The sequence below is a fragment of the Phaseolus vulgaris genome, chromosome 11, assembly GCF_051622355.1.
Source record: "Phaseolus vulgaris cultivar YP4 chromosome 11, ASM5162235v1, whole genome shotgun sequence".
In the NCBI taxonomy this organism is placed as follows: domain Eukaryota; kingdom Viridiplantae; phylum Streptophyta; class Magnoliopsida; order Fabales; family Fabaceae; genus Phaseolus; species Phaseolus vulgaris.
In genome coordinates this window covers 5,669,778-5,687,138 of record NC_143508.1, presented here as the reverse complement: position 1 = coordinate 5,687,138, position 17,361 = coordinate 5,669,778, and the positions used below count along the sequence as shown (strand labels likewise).

The following is a 17,361-nucleotide window of genomic DNA, read 5'->3' as shown; positions in this document are numbered from 1 at the left end:
TTTAGAAAATTCAATTTTATTATCAGTCAAATGCCTATTTAAAAATACTCAAATTATTTTATATCATCCATAAATACTTATAAATAATATGATTCTTTTTTAAAGTTTAAATAAAATTATTTTAAAAGTATTCTTTAAAATATAAACTTAAATAAAAATGTATCATAAAATATAATTTAAATAAAGTTATTAACATCAATAAAAATAAAATTAATATTTTCTAAAAAAACATATTTAAATATTTTGTCATATTATAACTTAAAATAAAATTAGTTTTTTTAGAAGCAGCATTAATTTAATTATTTAATTCTAAAACCATATTCAAATAAAAACAAGATTGTAGAAATTAATATAGAATTTAAATTATATATTAAAAAATAAATAATATGCACATGTATAAATACCGTAATATGGTATTTATCCCGTGAAGAAACTGATGAAATAAAATACACGTTACTTACCGATATTCATTGGAAAATACTTATTTTATATCTATCAACAATTTTGTTGGTGGGTGTAGATTTTTTTTCTTACTTATTTTACATGATTATATAGGAGTTAAAAATAAATAACTTTTGCTATTAAATTTGACTAATCTTTAATAAAAACCATGTTTATAACTTTAGTTTCAATAATGAAAAATCCTTACTCAACATAAGATAGTTAAATTAACAATACACGATGAAATTAATACAAATAAAAAAAATTAACTGATCTTATATTTAAAATTTTAACATATAACATATCATCCAAATATAAATTATTAGTTTTTCATTTTACCCAAAACACTATACACACCCTTCACTCCTCCATTGTTTGAGTTTGAGTTTGAGTTGAGTTTGAATTTGATTTGGGCGAGGTTTGGGGTTGTGTAATTTCTTTGGGTTCTGAATCTGATAGTTTTCTGAATTAGGGTTTAAGGTTTACCCGCAGAGATGGGCAGCCCCTCGAAGAAGAATGAAAGTAAGGGGTTTTTCGCCGCCATGTCTTCCATCTTCACCGATGCTATGCACCGATCAGTCAACGGGTACTTCGTCTTCATCATCCTTTCATTAATTCACCTCAAAACAATGTCACTTCTAAATGCCTATATTCATATGTTTTGTTTCTACTTTCAAGTATAATTTGATGATTGCATTTTTGGTGTGAAAAAAAAAGTGGTTCCCCGTTGATCGAGTATTGAAATGCTTTTCCTGCACTGTACATCCTAGCCATGTAGGATATTGCATTCTTACAACACTAGAATTTCAGTCTATTCTAGCAGTGTTCAAACTCTCTAGGATTTGCAAATTGCAACTATTTGGAGAGGAATTTAAGCTTATTTATATGTTTCTGATTTGTTTCCAGGCTTCTTGGATATGAAGGTGTGGAAGTTATTAATCCAGAGGGAGGTAAAGAAGACGCAGAGGAGGAAGCACAAAAAGGAAGATGGAAACAAGAGGTGTTTATTTATTTGTTTATTTTTAATTTATGGCTGTTTCTAGTTTTTCTTTATTTCCAGCTCCCTGTTGAGCATTTAAAATGTTGTTGGAAATTACTACTCCCTTAAGTTAAATTGTTTGTGGTGTTTGTTCATGATAATGATTCTGACATATCTTTTGGTTTTGTTCTATTTTCTTCTTCTCTTCTGCACATGCCTCATTCGTACATGCTCATATTCTGAACATTTTTTTATCGTTTTTTTCCCTTGGCTCTTTTATGTAAAGGAAAGAGATGGTTATTGGAAGATGATGCAGAAATATATTGGCTCCGATGTAACATCAATGGTGACACTACCAGTTATTATCTTTGAACCGATGACTATGCTTCAGAAAATGGCAGAGGTTTGCTTACTTTAGTTTTGTCATTTTCTGATGGTTTCTTAATTTGTAGTATGAATTGATTGGATTCTAAATTGCTTGAACTAGTTGATGGAGTACTCCTACTTGTTAGATCAAGCAGATGAATCAGAGGATCCATACATGCGGTTAGTCTACGCAAGTGAGTTGTTTTCTCTTTATAATTTTTTTTTTCCCCAATCTAACTGAAAATTCTCCCAGGGATATAGTTCTAGGTAGGAATGAATGTCAGACCAAAAGCATTCTAACTAGTTTTGATCAAGGATTTGTTTTACTGGCCTCAAATATCTTCATGTAAAGCTTTTTTTAGTTCTTATTTTCCAGTTGGGTTGAAGTAACTTTAGATATGCGTTTTTCTAATTCTTTCTTCACTATTGTACTTTATGATAATCATCACAGCATCATGGGCTATATCTGTGTACTTCGCTTTCCAACGAACCTGGAAGCCTTTTAATCCTATCCTTGGAGAGACTTATGAATTGGCTAATCATGGCGGAATTACATTTCTTGCAGAACAGGTATCTTTTCAGTATGTGATTCTCGAGGAAACTCTCTGATGCAGCATGTTCTGCATTACTCTTTCTTCTTCCCTCTCTCTGTGCATTTGTCTTCGAAATATAGGGTTCTTTAGGACCTTTTAAAAACATTTAATTTCTTCTTTTTTTCTTAGGTGCCTTAGGCTGCAACAAATTATATGGGTTTTTGTTTTTTCTGTCTCTCTCTCTCTCTCTGTATATAAAATAAATTATTTTAAATTTCAGGTGAGTCATCATCCCCCAATGAGTGCTGGGCATGCTGAGAATGAGCATTTTACATATGATGTGACTTCAAAGTTGAAAACTAAATTTTTGGGAAATTCTGTTGATGTTTACCCTATTGGAAGGTGACAAATATATTGCAGTTGTTTAGTAGATTTCCTCTGTTATATCAGTTTATTCTTGTTACTGATGTTGTTATGTATTCTTCCAAGTTCCAACTCTGATTGATGTTTTCGCCTATTGCATTCTTAATGAAGGAGTTTCAATGTCATCTCCATGATCTTAAGAGATTTAATGTATTTTCCAGCAGGGTAGAGATATTTATGGTGGTATTTGATGAATATGCATATTTGTTCCAAGCTAATTATTATACTTTCTTCATCTCCCTATGAGTTTGTCAATATGGGTTCCTTAGTGGTACAGTATATAGCTATGCAGGAAAATAATTCTTGATGTAATCTAGTTCTGTCGCTATTTTCTATTTAAAAAAACTTGTATGTTTGCAGAACACGTGTGACTCTTAAGAGAGATGGTGTAATCTTGGATCTGGTGCCACCTTCTACAAAGGTTAACAACCTCATATTTGGCCGGACTTGGATTGATTCGCCTGGGGAAATGATAATGACAAATCTGACAACTGGAGATAAAGCTGTACTATATTTTCAACCATGTGGATGGTTTGGGTCTGTATCATTTCTCTTTCTTTCTACTTTCTTAAGAAGCAATTTCTATATTGGATTTAGATTTCAACCTTGAGCAATTTGTTAGTTTATTCTATTACAGCTTTTACTTCAATATATGATATTTAAATTATTTTCTTGGTAATGTGGCATTAAAAGTTTTTGTTTCACCGGACTATTTGATTTGATTGACCACTAGTTACCTGGCAAATTTTTCCTGTTAAAACTAAGCTATTTGAAAATAATTGAGTGGCCTGAATTGTTTCTTCCTTCGTTTAGGATTTCTATATTTTACTTCGTCTTTCTACTCAGCTGTTTAGGTATCTTACTATTATCAATATATCTAACTTTTAATTAGACTATCTATTTCTTGATCTGCTGTAGTGCTGGTCGATATGAAGTGGATGGGTATATCTATAATTCTTACGAGGAGCCTAAAATATTAATGACTGGGAAGTGGAATGAGTCAATGAGTTATCAACCCTGTGATTCAGAAGGAGAGCCTCTCCCAAACACAGAATTGAAAGAGGTGACTTTTCAATAAAAAATCTTCAGAATGAACTTGAGATTATTTGCAATTAAAGTTCATGGTAACTTTGTTTCAAAAACTAGGCATCTTGGTCTTAATGTTTGATGATAGTTAACATCCTTGAAACTTTAGTCCTTTTCCAAGTTAAATAGCATCATGTGATTCATGTAGCTGATCTCATCTAGTGGGACAAAGCTTTGTTGTTTTACTGTTTAAGGTTAAAGTCATGGTCTATCTTGTTACTCTTGGTTTAGGTTATAGTTGTAGAGACCAATGCAAATGGCCATAGTCTCTTCCCAGTTAAGGAACTTTCACAAGCCAAGAGTGCATGGGGAGCCATAAGAATATCGTTCATCCATCAAACCCCAGCTCCTCAAAAGAAGGAAACAACTTTTGTCTTTTCTCCCTACTTCCACCAAGCACTAAAGTGGTGACATTGAACTCAATTTTTTCAACTACTTCTCTTAGTTTACTGTGCTTGTGCTCTTTCCTTATTAAGAAACTTACATTTACGCTGGAAATTCTGAACCTATTTGTAAAATGCTAATCATTTGAAGGAACTTCATGATGTGATGCAAGAAGATGCTAATATATCCTAGTATATTAAGTCGGCTGCTCATACACATCTGTTGACAAGAAGCATAATCCATTGCAATCCAGCCTTTTAGTCTTATTTATGATTTCTTCTGTTGGAAGTTATTATAACCATTGCAATCAATAATCTCATTTCACTTTGGATAAGATATAATTTTGCACTTATACTTTACTGTTATATTGATTGGTGAGGACACTAATACGTTCCTGATCATTGTCCTTGGCATTTCCAATGATTTTGTTCTGTAGGTTTGGCATCTTGCTGATGTTCCAAAGAATGACAAATTTCAGTATACGTATTTTGCTCATAAAATAAACAGCTTTGACACTGCCCCTAGGAAGTTGTTGGCATCAGACTCTCGTCTACGCCCAGATAGATATGCACTTGAGATGGGTGATCTGTCAAAATCTGGGGCAGAAAAGAGCAGGTTCTTTACCTTTTCTTTTAAGTAACAGACAACATAGTCTTTGTTGTGTGGGTGGGGGTTCGGTTTTAATTGATCATTCTGTGGCCTTCCGTATTGGTATCTCATGCCCAAGGGGGAGTGGCTAGAAATTAGAACCATTTTGTATTCTCTTGAGAATTTGTTAGGCTTCTCTGCTACTGTCTTCCCCTTTCTCAAATAGAAATGGGCTTGAGTTTCACCAATCACCAGAGAAATTTGGTTAGATGATTCCCAGGGTATTTATTCTTCACTTGTTTCCTTTCAGTTTGGAGGAGAGGCAGCGTGCTGAAAAGAAAACACGAGAGGAAAAAGGGCATAAGTTCGTGCCTAGATGGTTTGATTTAACTGAAGAAGTGACAACAACTCCTTGGGGTGATTTGGAAATCTATCAATATAATGGTAAATACACTGAACATCGGGCTGCTGCAGATGACATGGGAAGCATTGATGATTGTGATGTTAAAGCAATTGAATTCAATCCATGGCAGTATGGTAATTTGGCCACGGAATGAATTAGTTTCAATTTGCCTTTGGCTTTCGGATGCTGCAGTTGGTTCATGTAACTTTTTATTGATACATAGAACAAATCTAATTTTATTTTGATTTTGTTGGCTTGTGATCATTGTAATATCCGCAGAACATTAATATTTTGATTATCACAGATACAATGTTTTTGTTTTGCATGGACTGTGGTCGGCCGTAGCCCGTGAGGGTTACCTTGAACATGTATATATCCGTTGCTGTCTATGGTGTTTTTGCTAGTGTCAAACATGCCATATTCGAGGTTTTTGTCAATAATTTGCTTGGGGGCAAAACAGTTAGACTACACATTCCTCTCTTCCAACACCAAACCCCAAAAGAAAGGCTAAGACGCGCAATTCTTAATAATTAAAAAGAATAGAGATGTATGATATTTGCGGTATGAATTTGAAGCTTGTCACATGCGTTGCACGTTTCTTTGTATCTGTACAGTCATAACGGTTTTCCATCCAGAAGATGACTGAATTGGTTAAAGAAAGATTAGAACATTTGCCAGATTCGCATGATTGATAATATAATATTAAGTTCAAAATCGATATGATCACTTGAAGATAGATCTCATGAGATCTTGAAGGGACTCCGCGTTAGTGAGATTTTTGTATTGTTATTCTGTTGTCAAATATAATAATAAATAAAACAATAATTTACCTTTCATCTCCAAATTTGTCTTAGGTTGTTTTTCTAGCATTCAAGGATTTCTCCAAACATTTTCAAAAAATGCTTTAGTCTATTGTGATTTTCCTATAAAAAGATGGGGTATCTACCCAAGAGGACACAAGTGGCAATAAGTAGCATCACATACTAGAAAAGATGATGTTGCATTCTTTTGGAATAAAAAAGCTTTATCCTTGGCCCAAACCTCTCGTTCCTTAGTCCATTTGTCAGCTTGTTCTTGAAGCTTCTCTACCTCGACAACATCAGACCTTATGTGTTCAATCTCTTTCTGAGTTTCGAACAATTGTCTTATCCACCTTTCTTTTGCTGAGGCCTCTTGCAATTTCTTCCCAATCCAATAAATAATGGTTGATGCCTTGTTGAGAAGGCCTTGAACGCTTTCACATATGGTAGATAAACTCTGCTTCTCCAAAAGGGTAATGTCCTTGTTAAAGAGGTTATGAGCCCAGTTATGGGTCGAATGGCTAAATCTTGAATCCCAAAAACTTTCCTCCCTTGCAACTAGGCCTTGAGGGTTCTAATTCTCAGTTGTTAGAACCAAGAGTGAGTTGTTTTGGTAGGAGTAGGCCATTGATCATTCTTTCTCTAACATTTTCTTTTGAACTGGGTCCGAAGGGGTGACCTCAACATCGTCCGAAGCAATAATCATCTTGTTAGCTGCATTGAACGTGTTGCCCGACTCTTTCAAAGCATTCATCTCTTTCAACCTACGAGTAATTTTTTTCCAAGAAATAACCATTTCGTTATGTAAACCAATATAACAAGATTGGAACAATTAAGAGTTAAGGTTCAAATTAAAGGATTAAATAAAACATATACTAATGTAAACTTTTTGATCTACGGTCTAGTACTCAAGTTTCAACAAATTAGAGTATTTTGTCCAGTAAAGTGGAAAACCCTCTAATAAAGATGAAATTTTAAGACACGATCCTTAAAACATTTATAAGAAGACTGGAATAAGGTCAGGAGACCTCAGGTGCTAACACTATTTAGGGTTGTTAGCACATTTAGGATTATTTTAAAGTGAGAGTGTGGAGATTGCTGAACTCTTTGGTAGAAAATTTGTAGAAATAGAGAAAAAATGTCTTTTCTTTCATTTATGTTAGGTTCAAATGTTCTTTTATATTTTTAGATTTGAAAAACTACTGTCATAAATTAATTTTGTATTCTTCTACAAGCACGTGATTATAAAAACTTGATAGAAATAAAAAAAAAATTATAAAAGGTTGGGTAGAAATATCATAACTATCTATTGTCAGCCTTTTCTTTTCTGAGTATGCGAGGTAAAGAATTCACCTCTCACTTTTTAATTACCTTTATCAGTTATTATGTGCATGTAATATTATTTTGATTGGATGGATCACAACCCTTGATTACTTTAATCAGTTAAATGCAATGATTTTTACAGCACATCTTTTAAGATAAAAAATTAGGTTTTCTCATGAATATTTAATAATGTTTTTGTTCAATCGGTCCCCACACAACTTTTTCTTTACTGTTGTTACCATTGCCTTGTCTGATTCTAACTATTGAACTCCATGATACTTTATCATGTGTTTGGTTTTAAATTTTTATTGTTTTGAATTTGACATAGTTTATTATTTTAAAAAGTAAGTTTGTAACACAAATGTTACCAGAAAACTTAATTTTACACATTGCTTTAATGAATTTGGTTTTTAAACTTAAATTTAGGTCATTTAAGTTTATAAACATTAATTCAAACTTGTACTTTAGTGGTGTAATACTCAACTTTTCTTGTTTCTGCCTTTTTTTTTTTCCAGTGGGTGTGACCAAGATCTGAATGTGGCTTGTAAGTCAAGTAAATTACATTCAAGTTACTTGAGTTTCAATCTCCTTCCAACTACACACTTCATCCCTAGCTTCCACTTTCAAACTTCTTTGGATATTTCTTTTTAGTTGTTTTTTCCTACTTTTTTTTCTTCTATATCTCACCTCATTTTACTCCATCGTTATGTCAAGTTCATAGGTCACAGTCACACTTTTGACTGTCCTTGCTGTACTTCTTTTCTGACTTTTTCAAATCAATAAATTTTATATGTAACTCATGATCATCTTATCTGTACTATTTATAATGAAATTTCACTTATCAGTGATTAAAATAATTAAAAATTTTAAAAAATAATATCGTGTTAAGGTTGTTTGTTTTCAGTGTAATCAAAATTTCGAGTGAATTATAAGTTTGTTACAAGTTATTTTTTTTATTAATTTTAATAATTATTTATGAAATTGAACCTAAATATAGAAATATCTTTTTATTTGATTTTATGTCGGATCGTACAACAGGTTACATTGACCTATACAATCAGATTATACCTTTGGCAAGTATGATCCAAACTTCAAATTTATAAAGATAAGGAAGAGAAGAACAAAAAGTTATGAAGTTGCTCACAAGAAATAATCGTAATATTAACCACGTTCGAAAAGAGACTCATCTTTATTTATCATTAAAATGTGTTATATAAAATATTTAAATTTTTTCTATGCTATAAGGAGAATCCACTCCAACAATCTGGGAATTGCTATATGCAGATATGTAATGACAACACTTTTTTCTGTGTTTAAGTTATATTTTTACTGAATAAGTTTTTGTTTAATATTTATTTTGTCTATTTTCTCTGGAGGATAAATAATTATTTGGATCCAAATTTCAGGGGATTGATAACACAGATCTGTAACTAGTGATTCAACCATGGCATGAATATATACATATATATATATATATATATACATATATATATATATATACATATATATATATATATTCCAGCTTTGTTGGGGAAGGAATATGGATTCCTTTGGCTTCAATCAAATTAACAAGAATGGCCATAACACGCTATCTCTCTCTCCTGGGCCACCTTGCATTTCCTCTTCATCACGTGCCCTTACCCTTTTCAAACCCAATTCAGGACAATTTTCTTTTTAGTTTTTTCTTTCTTTTCTTTTCTAACACACAATTCTGTTACTCAGGATAATCTTTATATTCATTTTAGATATTTAATTCCTCCTACAATAATTTTAATATTATTATAAATCTTAAATCAATCAATTAGATATTAGAATTCTCTTCTTATTATAGAAATATTTTGAATAAAAGAATGCAACTCAAAACTTAATGCACATTTTTGTCATAAAATAAAATGTCATATGCCTTATACGAAAAACACATTTAATGAATAATTGATTAAGGATGATAACTGGTTGTTATATTGTAAGACAGCAACATGTGTTGCATTGCAAGGTTGCTTGTTTGGTTGAACTAACTTTGTCCAAGGTTATCAATGGTTGGTTTGGTTTTGTATCTGTTTCTGACTGAACCAACTCTAATGTAACTCATCAAACTACCTATCTCCTACTTTCTAAAACATTTTTCTCTTATCCTTTTCTATGAATTTCAATAAACTCAATTTTTTCCTAAACAAGTTTCTCCATTTCACATTATCTCTAAAAATAAAATAAAATAAGGAAGACAAAAGAAAATAGCAGTAGTGACGTGATATAAAATATTTTTTTTAGTAAAATGAAATAAAGGACGTGGTTCATCCACTGTCACACTGCCACGTGTGATGATAAACCCAAGTCTTTTTCTTGATACTGACACGTATCCACATCACGTAGTTATATTGAATATTTTGTCACTATAGTTTTCTTAAGTATTATCAAATAATACTTTGTATTTGCAACACTGTGAAGCATTATTACACTATAAGGACGTATTCACAGAGATTCCCCAAACTCCGTTTATCTTGCAGAACGCCCTCTTATTGGTGTGCCAAATTTCTACTCTCTAAGCACTTTTATTGCTTTCGTTTTCTTTCTCAATATCAATAATGATTTTTATGTGTTAAATGACTTTTAAAAAATTGATTTTTCTTCAATAAGTCTAAAAATTTGATATTTATTTAATTAAATTCTTTTGTTAGGAGAGAGAGATCTTCTTAAAATCAATGACTAAAAATGATTATAAAAAACTTATTAGCTGTGTTTGATCCCAGCACGTACAATTAGCTTCTTAATTTATATTCTGATGGATTATGATAATTAAATATAATAAAGAGTGTGTTTTGGTCCTTAGAAATATTATCTTTCACACATAAACCTGTAATAATAAGCATGACAAAAACTAAAAGTGTCACGCTTCTCTCACCCACCCACTCAAATGCAAAACGATGACATTATGCCACCTAAACCCCCATATTATTATATATTTATATTATATGTAACATATTTATAAATCATATTCAAATAACACGCATAATAACGGAAAATAAACAAAATAAAAAATTATAGAAGTTTGTAATTACCTACAACCTACCCACGCTTTTTACCTTTAACCTGCTATATCCCGTGGAGTTAACTGCAATAACCGGCAGATCCTGTTGGCGGGGGTGGTCATATAGTGCGCGTTGGGGGGTTTAAGCAAAGAATGAGAAGTTTTTTCAGAGGGTTTTGGGATTCAAAGCAACAAATTGTTTTCCTTTTTCTATTCGAATTTGTTCCATGAGACAAAAATAAACCAAATCAAGAAAAAATGCTTCTGTGATGAAAAACTAGTGTTGTTTTTGTTGGTTCACTTCAGAATTCGGAATTCGCCGGTCTTACATTCGTCGGAATTTCGCTTCGTCCGGTCAAAATTGTGTTCTCTGAAGGGAAACAGGTAAGGATGTCTTATGACAAGGATTTTGATTGCTGGCGGGTGAAATTAATGGGAGATTGTGTCGTATGGTTATGTTGAAACTTCAGAATTTTCGGTCTTTGTTTTCTTTAGTTGAGTTGAATCTCCGTTTTTCTTTCGGATTTGGATTTTGTTTTTTTTTCTAGATCGGTCTTCTTTCTTTGTTTTAGATCCCTACTATCGTATACGTTTTGAATTTTTCAGACTTTTCTCGTGAGCCTGTTTGAAATCTTGTTTGTTTTTTGCTTCTTCCTTGATTTTAGCGTATTGTGTCTTAATATGAGCTGAATTGTTTTGTAAAGTTTGTTTTTTTTATCTTCGTCTGAATCTGTTTTCGTTGTGTAATCCTCTTTATTTATGCCTTTATCATCAACGTGCCTGGATCTGGTGAGAGTTACTTGATTGACTTCCTCTTGGTTGGGCATATGAAGGGAGTAATTTTTAACTCTGAAAGATTGAGTTGCAGTTAATGGTGCTTTGTCGAATCTAGTTTTTTCTTATTGCAAATATTCTGTTGTTATCCCTCTCTATGATATCTTCCTAAATCTTGGATGGAAACATGCACTTTTTTTTTCTTTTAATGACTATGTTCTTAAAAGTTTTCTTTTTTCCCTTTTAAAGAAAACGAACCTGTTTTTGAGATGCCCCACTAGATATACCTTCACACCCGAGCATTGCCTAGTCGTAAGGGAAGGGCGGGACTATCTAATTCATAGTCTTTCTCTTAGATACTACTTTATCATTCTAAACGAATTTCAGTAATGTAAAAAATTGTGAAATACTTATTATTATTTACTTTTACTGGTAGTGGTACACTGTAATGCATCTGATCTTTTACTTATGGGTTTACTGTCAGGCTTTCAAATCGTGGCTGGTTAAGTCAAGTAAGAAGAGAAGTGCTGTTTATCGGATAGTGGGTCTTGGATTGCTGAATATCTGTGCTTGATCCGTCTGTTCTGGCATGGTTTCTAAGATATGGTCTTGCAGAAGAGGTTAGAGTACGGATTTAATGGCTATCAGGCTCCTACCATGCCCCGAGCTTCTCGCTCAGTTAGGGTAAATATGTTTTGCTTTTCATGGGGCTGGTTAATAATTCAATTTACGTAAGATTTCATGAAAACAATATTTATGATTGTTTTGTTAAAATGTTTCCTAGAGGAGGGCCAAATTTCAAAGAGCAGAAGACAAGCAGAAGTGTGCATTTGACTTATTGGCCACCGTAGCTGGTAAACTATTACAAGAGAGAGAGAATCCAGCCATTTCTAGCTATACATCATCAAATAAGGATCAGTGTAGATTTGTCAAAGAGTGCCATGATGCAAATAAACCATCCAAATCTGAGCTTTCTGACGAAAGAAGTTGTGACAAAAAAAGTTTGAAAGAATTCCCACATCTTGCAATTGATGACCATGCAAAGATTGCTTCTATAGTAGCAAGTTCTAGTTGCTTAGAGAGGTTCATTGCAAAAAAGTTGGTGGATGGCAATAGCCATATCAAAATGGAAAATGTTACTGGAGAAGTCAAATTAGATTCTTCTGGTTACCCAAAGGATAGTCATTTCAAGATAGATGGCGATACAAGTAAAGGAAAGGATGGGATGCATGAGTTGGAGAAGGTGCCAATAGGCAGTGGGATTGAGATGTACAGTTTTGGGGATCCGCTGGATGAAAATCCTCCTGCGTTGATCAGTTTAGGAGGAAATGCCAAATTGTCTGGGTATAATGATAGGATTCCCTGTAGCTTGTTGTCCAAAGGTTGTGACAATGTAGCAGTAGTTAGTAGAGATGATGATGAAAACTCTTCTGGGTGTACTCACCCTATTAATACTAAAACAAGGACCTTTAGGCCAAAGAATTGTATAGGTGATAGTGCAATAAGTAAAAGACTGGCTTCTAACTTTCAGAAAGTTGCTCAAAAACTGAAGTATGACACACTTTCTAACAGTGGTGAGTTCATCCTTATGGTATGAGATTACTTTAACCTTCATCCTTCTTTGCTTGTTCACTGATTTTTTTTTTAATTGGAAACGTGCTAATTTTAGATGGAGTTTGGAAGAAAACTTACCACAATCAGAGGAAGTGCAATAAACGCCAAAATTCTCAGATGAATATTCCTTTCAAAAAGAGGAAGCTTTTTAATTATAAGTCTGTTTCAAATTCTAAGGGATTTATCAGGAGTGGTGGGATTTATTATGCACCCAAGAATTGTATTAATCAGGATGCTTGTGGTTCACTTCCTAGGATGCACAGAGGTTTTACACATTCCCTCTACATGACTTCCTTCTTTACAGTTTGATTTTTTGTTTCACCTCTTTATTTAAGGATCTCATGGAGTCTTCGTTTAAATCCTTGATGCAGACCCTGGAATACCATCCTTGGAAGCATGTCAACACCAGGTGTTACGACGAATAGGTTCTCATGGTATGAGAAGATTGAGGGAGCAGTTCTTTATGTATTCTTTGACTTGATCAGTATCTTCAAAGCGGTTCTTACATGTAAATTTATTTCTTTTAACCAGTGAAGCTTAGGATCAAGTCATTTAGGGTGCCAGAGCTTTTTATAGAGGTTCCAGAAACTGCAACAATTGGGTCCTTGAAGGTGTAATAATTTATATATTTGGCCATCTACATACCATCTTCCCATTTCTAGAAGTTCACGAGGAATGGCATCTGTGAATTTATAAGTTGCATTGACATTTTAGGATCCATTCCATTTGCATGTTTCTTCCATCACAAGTTCAGTTGGCTGTATTTCTTACAGCATTTTGGTCTGCAGAGGACAGTAATGGATGCAGTGACTGCTGTACTCGGAGGTGAATTGCACATTGGTGTTTTTCTCCAGGGAAAGAAAGTTAGGGATGACAGTAAAACACTACTTCAAACTGGAATTTCTCATCATAACCAGCTTGATGCTTTGGGTTTCACCCTGGAGCCTAATTCTTCGCAAAGCCTACCGATTGTATGCGCCGCACATTCTCCCCGTCCTAGCACTGACGTACCTCCGCCTGTAATAAGGTAGTGTATAACCTTCAAATGAAGTTGTATGGTAGGAACTGGGGTTGTCAATTAGTGTTCTTAATTATTTGTACTCGAATACAGTTATCACCCCAATCAACATTGTATTTTCTCTTGGAAATGAGGTGTTTATATACTTAATTCAATTATTCTAGTATCATTGACATATTTTTGTATAAACTATTATTCATACTGTCATCTTATAAATATTATTTAGTTTATGTTTCTAAAATTATTGTTCAGGTGTCCTTCCCGTCCCGCTGTAATTCATCAGGGCATTCAAGGCAATTCTGACATGTTACCTGAGCATCAAGTAACCAGTTTTGGTAGCCAATTTGAAAGTGATAATGATTCAGGACCTTCTCCTGCTAACACTTATGTTGACAAAGGTATGGAAGATTCCAAAGAATTGGTTACAGTTCTTGAAAAGGGTAACGAGGAACTAGCTATGGTATCTGTACCCCAGAAGCCAAGGCGATCGATGGTGGTACAGCGCCGATTACGTAGGCCTTTTTCTGTAGATGAAGTAGAAGCACTGGTTCAGGCAGTTGAAAAACTAGGAACCGGAAGGTAAGATTTACACGAGACTTTGTTTGTCTTGACGATAGTATTTTCTTTTTCATAAGCTGGCCTAATATTTAGTGGGTACCGTGGTACTAGTACCCCATCCTGTTGCTAGTGTGAAGGCGTGTAGATAGTTGTCTGTCTTCTGTATTTTCAGTAAGTGGATGGTGAGAGAGATTTCCTCTTACAATCCCTTTATGCTGTGTTTTTATTTTCTTATGAAAAAAATATAATCAGGTGGCGTGATGTTAAGCTTTGTGCTTTCGATAATGCAAAGCATCGGACATATGTGGATTTGAAGGTAAAAACATGTGATCCTTTTTGCTTGGAAACTGCAGTACTGTATATATGCTACTATGTAAACGACTCTTAAAAATGGTTAACCAGATGTCACCTTCCCGTTAGCGAGTCTTATCTTTTAAATAGATTTTGATGTATAAAAGCTTAAGGCTAAGTGTTTTGGGCCCTATAATTTCTACATGTTCAGGTTTTGATTCTTAATTAATCCCCAAAGTTTATTATTTGAGTTTGACCCCTACTCTTAAGGCATAAATCCTTAGAACTTTCATTCGTTTGTACTTTATTCCATATACAAGTTATATTATTAGGTATTGGTCTTTATTTCCAATGAAAAACTAATCCCCTATAGTTTCCATATATTTTAGGGAACAAGACCCACAAAACTGAAAATATGGCGACTGATAATAAGAAAAGCTAATCATAAAAATCAAAACCTAATGAGATACAAACTATAGTGTCCAAAATATTCAAACCAAAACTTAGTTATTCCTCATGTTTCTGTTTTTCTGTAAAACTACTGCAAGATAGTGATAGAATCCGAGTGAAAAGATGAAGACCATTTTTTATAATCATGGATTTTTGGTTTCCTTACCGAGAACGCATGGCAGAGAAATATTTTACACGAGATTTTGGGGTTGTTGCAGGATAAATGGAAAACACTAGTACACACGGCAAGAATATCCCCTCAGCAAAGAAGGGGTGAACCTGTTCCCCAAGAACTTTTGGACAGGGTTATAGTGGCCCACGCATTTTGGTCCCATCAGCAGACTAAGCAGCAGCATCCGGAAACTAAAACCGTCTTCTCCTTCAATCGTAAAGGCCAGGGGTTGTCATCAGCAAGTGGCCATGTGGATGAGAGTGTTTTGGTTTCTGACTTTTGTTATTAGTGTCTTTTTCTTTTTGCTTTCAATAAATATTTGTGAAGTCTATCTGTTAATGAAGCGTGTAAAAAGTGATGATGACAAGGAAACAAAACAGGTCTCGAGTTCTTGTAAAATTATCTTTGCTCGTGATGTGATCTTTCCCTTCGTGGACACTGCTTGTAAATGATTGATGTAATAAAGTGCTCCATAACACAATTCTTTTGACTGTAAATATTTCATTGCCGTAGTACAAGATCCTTATGCTTTTACTTCTTGATGGATGAATTCCACATTTACAATTTACTTATCTAATTTCTGAGGAAACTTATGACCAATGGAAGACGGTGAAGTTGTCTACATGGGATTTTCAGTGTGTTAAAATAAACGAAAAGGAAAATTAAATACATATGGTTATATTTATATTAAAAATATATAAAAATAAGGGTTAAATCTATTACATAAATAAAAATATTTAATAATATCTTATTCACTTCCTTAAGCTGATACATTTTTGAGTTTGCCAATATGATCTGAAAGGTGTTGACAAATATGTTGTTTCACCTGTCGGAAATGTGTTGTTTCACCTGCATGACAGTCACTACTTGAAAAAACAATATCATCAATATATATTGTTGTTTCACCTGTCGTAAATGTGTTGTTTCACCTGCGTGACAGTCACTACTTGAAAAAACAGTATCATCAATATATATTGCATATACTGCGAAGTAGATACACCCATCACCCGAGTGATGGTAAAAAAATTAAATGATATGTTTCATTGTGAGTCATACCAAACTTTTGAACATCGATGGAACATACCAAATATTTTTGTGAAGATCATGGCAATTTTCTTTGTCAGAATAATATGAAAAGTTAGAAACCAAAATTATTTCCCATCTCGAATTCGATATATGTTTAATTTAGTTATTAAATAACAAAATTACTAATTAAACATCATCTCTTAATTCCTATAAATTTAAAGTAGAAATAACATGGAAAAAAATAGAAGTATAAAACAGCGTGAGATGAAAAAAAAAATACACCTCGCACTCAATTTATTGCACACAATTTTAAACCATTCAAATAGTGATAATTAAAATTACTATTTTACTTCTTCATATTCTATCAATTATCAACTAAACATAATTTGATATTTTTAAGAAAAAATGTATTTGAAAAGAAAATAAACAAAGAGTGGAAAAAACGATCTCCTCTTATTTGATTCCAACAAATAACAAAGAAAAGGTATTTTCTTTATTTGGTTTAATTTTTTAAAATAAAAATTGAAAAATATAATTAAATGAACATGCTACTTTTTATATAAAAAAACATTCTTTTTCTTTTGAAGAAAGACAATGAGAAAACTATATCCACACAAATTCTATCCATCAAGTCATTGCTAAAGCACCATCAAGCAAATAAATGCACTTCCTCCCCAATTATTATTATTTTCTTTTTTTTCCCCACTGATGAAGTACCATCAAACAAAAGTATTTTTTTTATAACAAACAATATTCTTACAAATGCATGCCGTATTTATTTATTTTACGGTATAACAATACATAATTTATTTTTAAATTTTATAAAAAAAATTGATGAATAAAGATGGCAATGAAGGTTTATTAGAGTTGGTGTTTAATCTCAAACATCATTAAATCTGTTGTGAATGTGTACACAACAGTCTCTTTTCTAGAAAAGAGCAACCTGTTTGATGTTCATGCATCTGTTATCTCTTTATAAGTGAATGCAGCCATCACTTCTCAAACTTTGACTAGAAATGGTGAGGATTGTGACTGGGATCAGTGTGGTTCATAAAATTTAAAAACAAATTTCATTTTTTTTTATCTACGGAATATTCCGTTTCAAAG

The 17,361-nt window shown here is 33.0% G+C and overlaps 2 protein-coding genes across 4 annotated transcripts; both read left to right on the top strand.

The window, feature by feature from the left end:
* Positions 1-747: 747 nt before the first annotated feature.
* LOC137820323 (oxysterol-binding protein-related protein 3C) lies at positions 748-5,528 on the top strand. Of its 2 annotated transcripts, none has more exons than XR_011082607.2 (10): positions 748-1,027; positions 1,348-1,441; positions 1,707-1,823; positions 1,908-1,980; positions 2,238-2,356; positions 2,600-2,721; positions 3,103-3,279; positions 3,661-3,805; positions 4,060-4,827; positions 5,111-5,528. XR_011082607.2 is itself a non-coding variant. In XM_068624356.2 (10 exons), exons 1-10 carry the CDS (start codon positions 936-938, stop codon positions 5,355-5,357), a joined length of 1,365 nt encoding a protein of 454 aa, XP_068480457.2. In that variant the 5' UTR covers positions 748-935; the 3' UTR covers positions 5,358-5,528. The 2 variants fall into 2 exon arrangements, 1 of the variants encoding a protein (XP_068480457.2); XM_068624356.2 differs by having other exon boundaries at positions 4,649-4,827.
* Positions 5,529-10,404: 4,876 nt separating this feature from the next.
* Positions 10,405-15,725, top strand: LOC137825281 (telomere repeat-binding protein 5). Of its 2 annotated transcripts, XM_068631005.2 has the most exons (10): positions 10,405-10,735; positions 11,610-11,809; positions 11,910-12,699; positions 12,795-13,004; positions 13,111-13,173; positions 13,271-13,350; positions 13,528-13,766; positions 14,010-14,336; positions 14,568-14,631; positions 15,275-15,725. In XM_068631005.2, exons 2-10 carry the CDS (start codon positions 11,729-11,731, stop codon positions 15,515-15,517), a joined length of 2,097 nt encoding a protein of 698 aa, XP_068487106.2. In that variant the 5' UTR covers positions 10,405-10,735; positions 11,610-11,728; the 3' UTR covers positions 15,518-15,725. The 2 variants fall into 2 exon arrangements, with proteins under 2 accessions (XP_068487106.2, XP_068487187.1); XM_068631086.2 differs by lacking the exon at positions 14,568-14,631 and having other exon boundaries at positions 10,443-10,735.
* Positions 15,726-17,361: the final 1,636 nt, after the last annotated feature.

Excerpts from the sequence above, each read along its gene's own strand:
- LOC137825281 (XM_068631005.2), top strand. The coding sequence starts at position 11,729 with ATGGTCTTGCAGAAGAGGTTAGAGTACGGATTTAATGGCTATCAGGCT. Across the intron at positions 11,810-11,909 it reads GAGCTTCTCGCTCAGTTAGG|AGGAGGGCCAAATTTCAAAG; the intron begins GTAAATATGTTT and ends AATGTTTCCTAG. Across the intron at positions 13,767-14,009 it reads GTACCTCCGCCTGTAATAAG|GTGTCCTTCCCGTCCCGCTG; the intron begins GTAGTGTATAAC and ends ATTATTGTTCAG.
- LOC137820323 (XM_068624356.2), top strand. The coding sequence starts at position 936 with ATGGGCAGCCCCTCGAAGAAGAATGAAAGTAAGGGGTTTTTCGCCGCC. Across the intron at positions 1,442-1,706 it reads AAGGAAGATGGAAACAAGAG|GAAAGAGATGGTTATTGGAA; the intron begins GTGTTTATTTAT and ends TTTTATGTAAAG. Across the intron at positions 1,981-2,237 it reads CATGCGGTTAGTCTACGCAA|CATCATGGGCTATATCTGTG; the intron begins GTGAGTTGTTTT and ends TAATCATCACAG.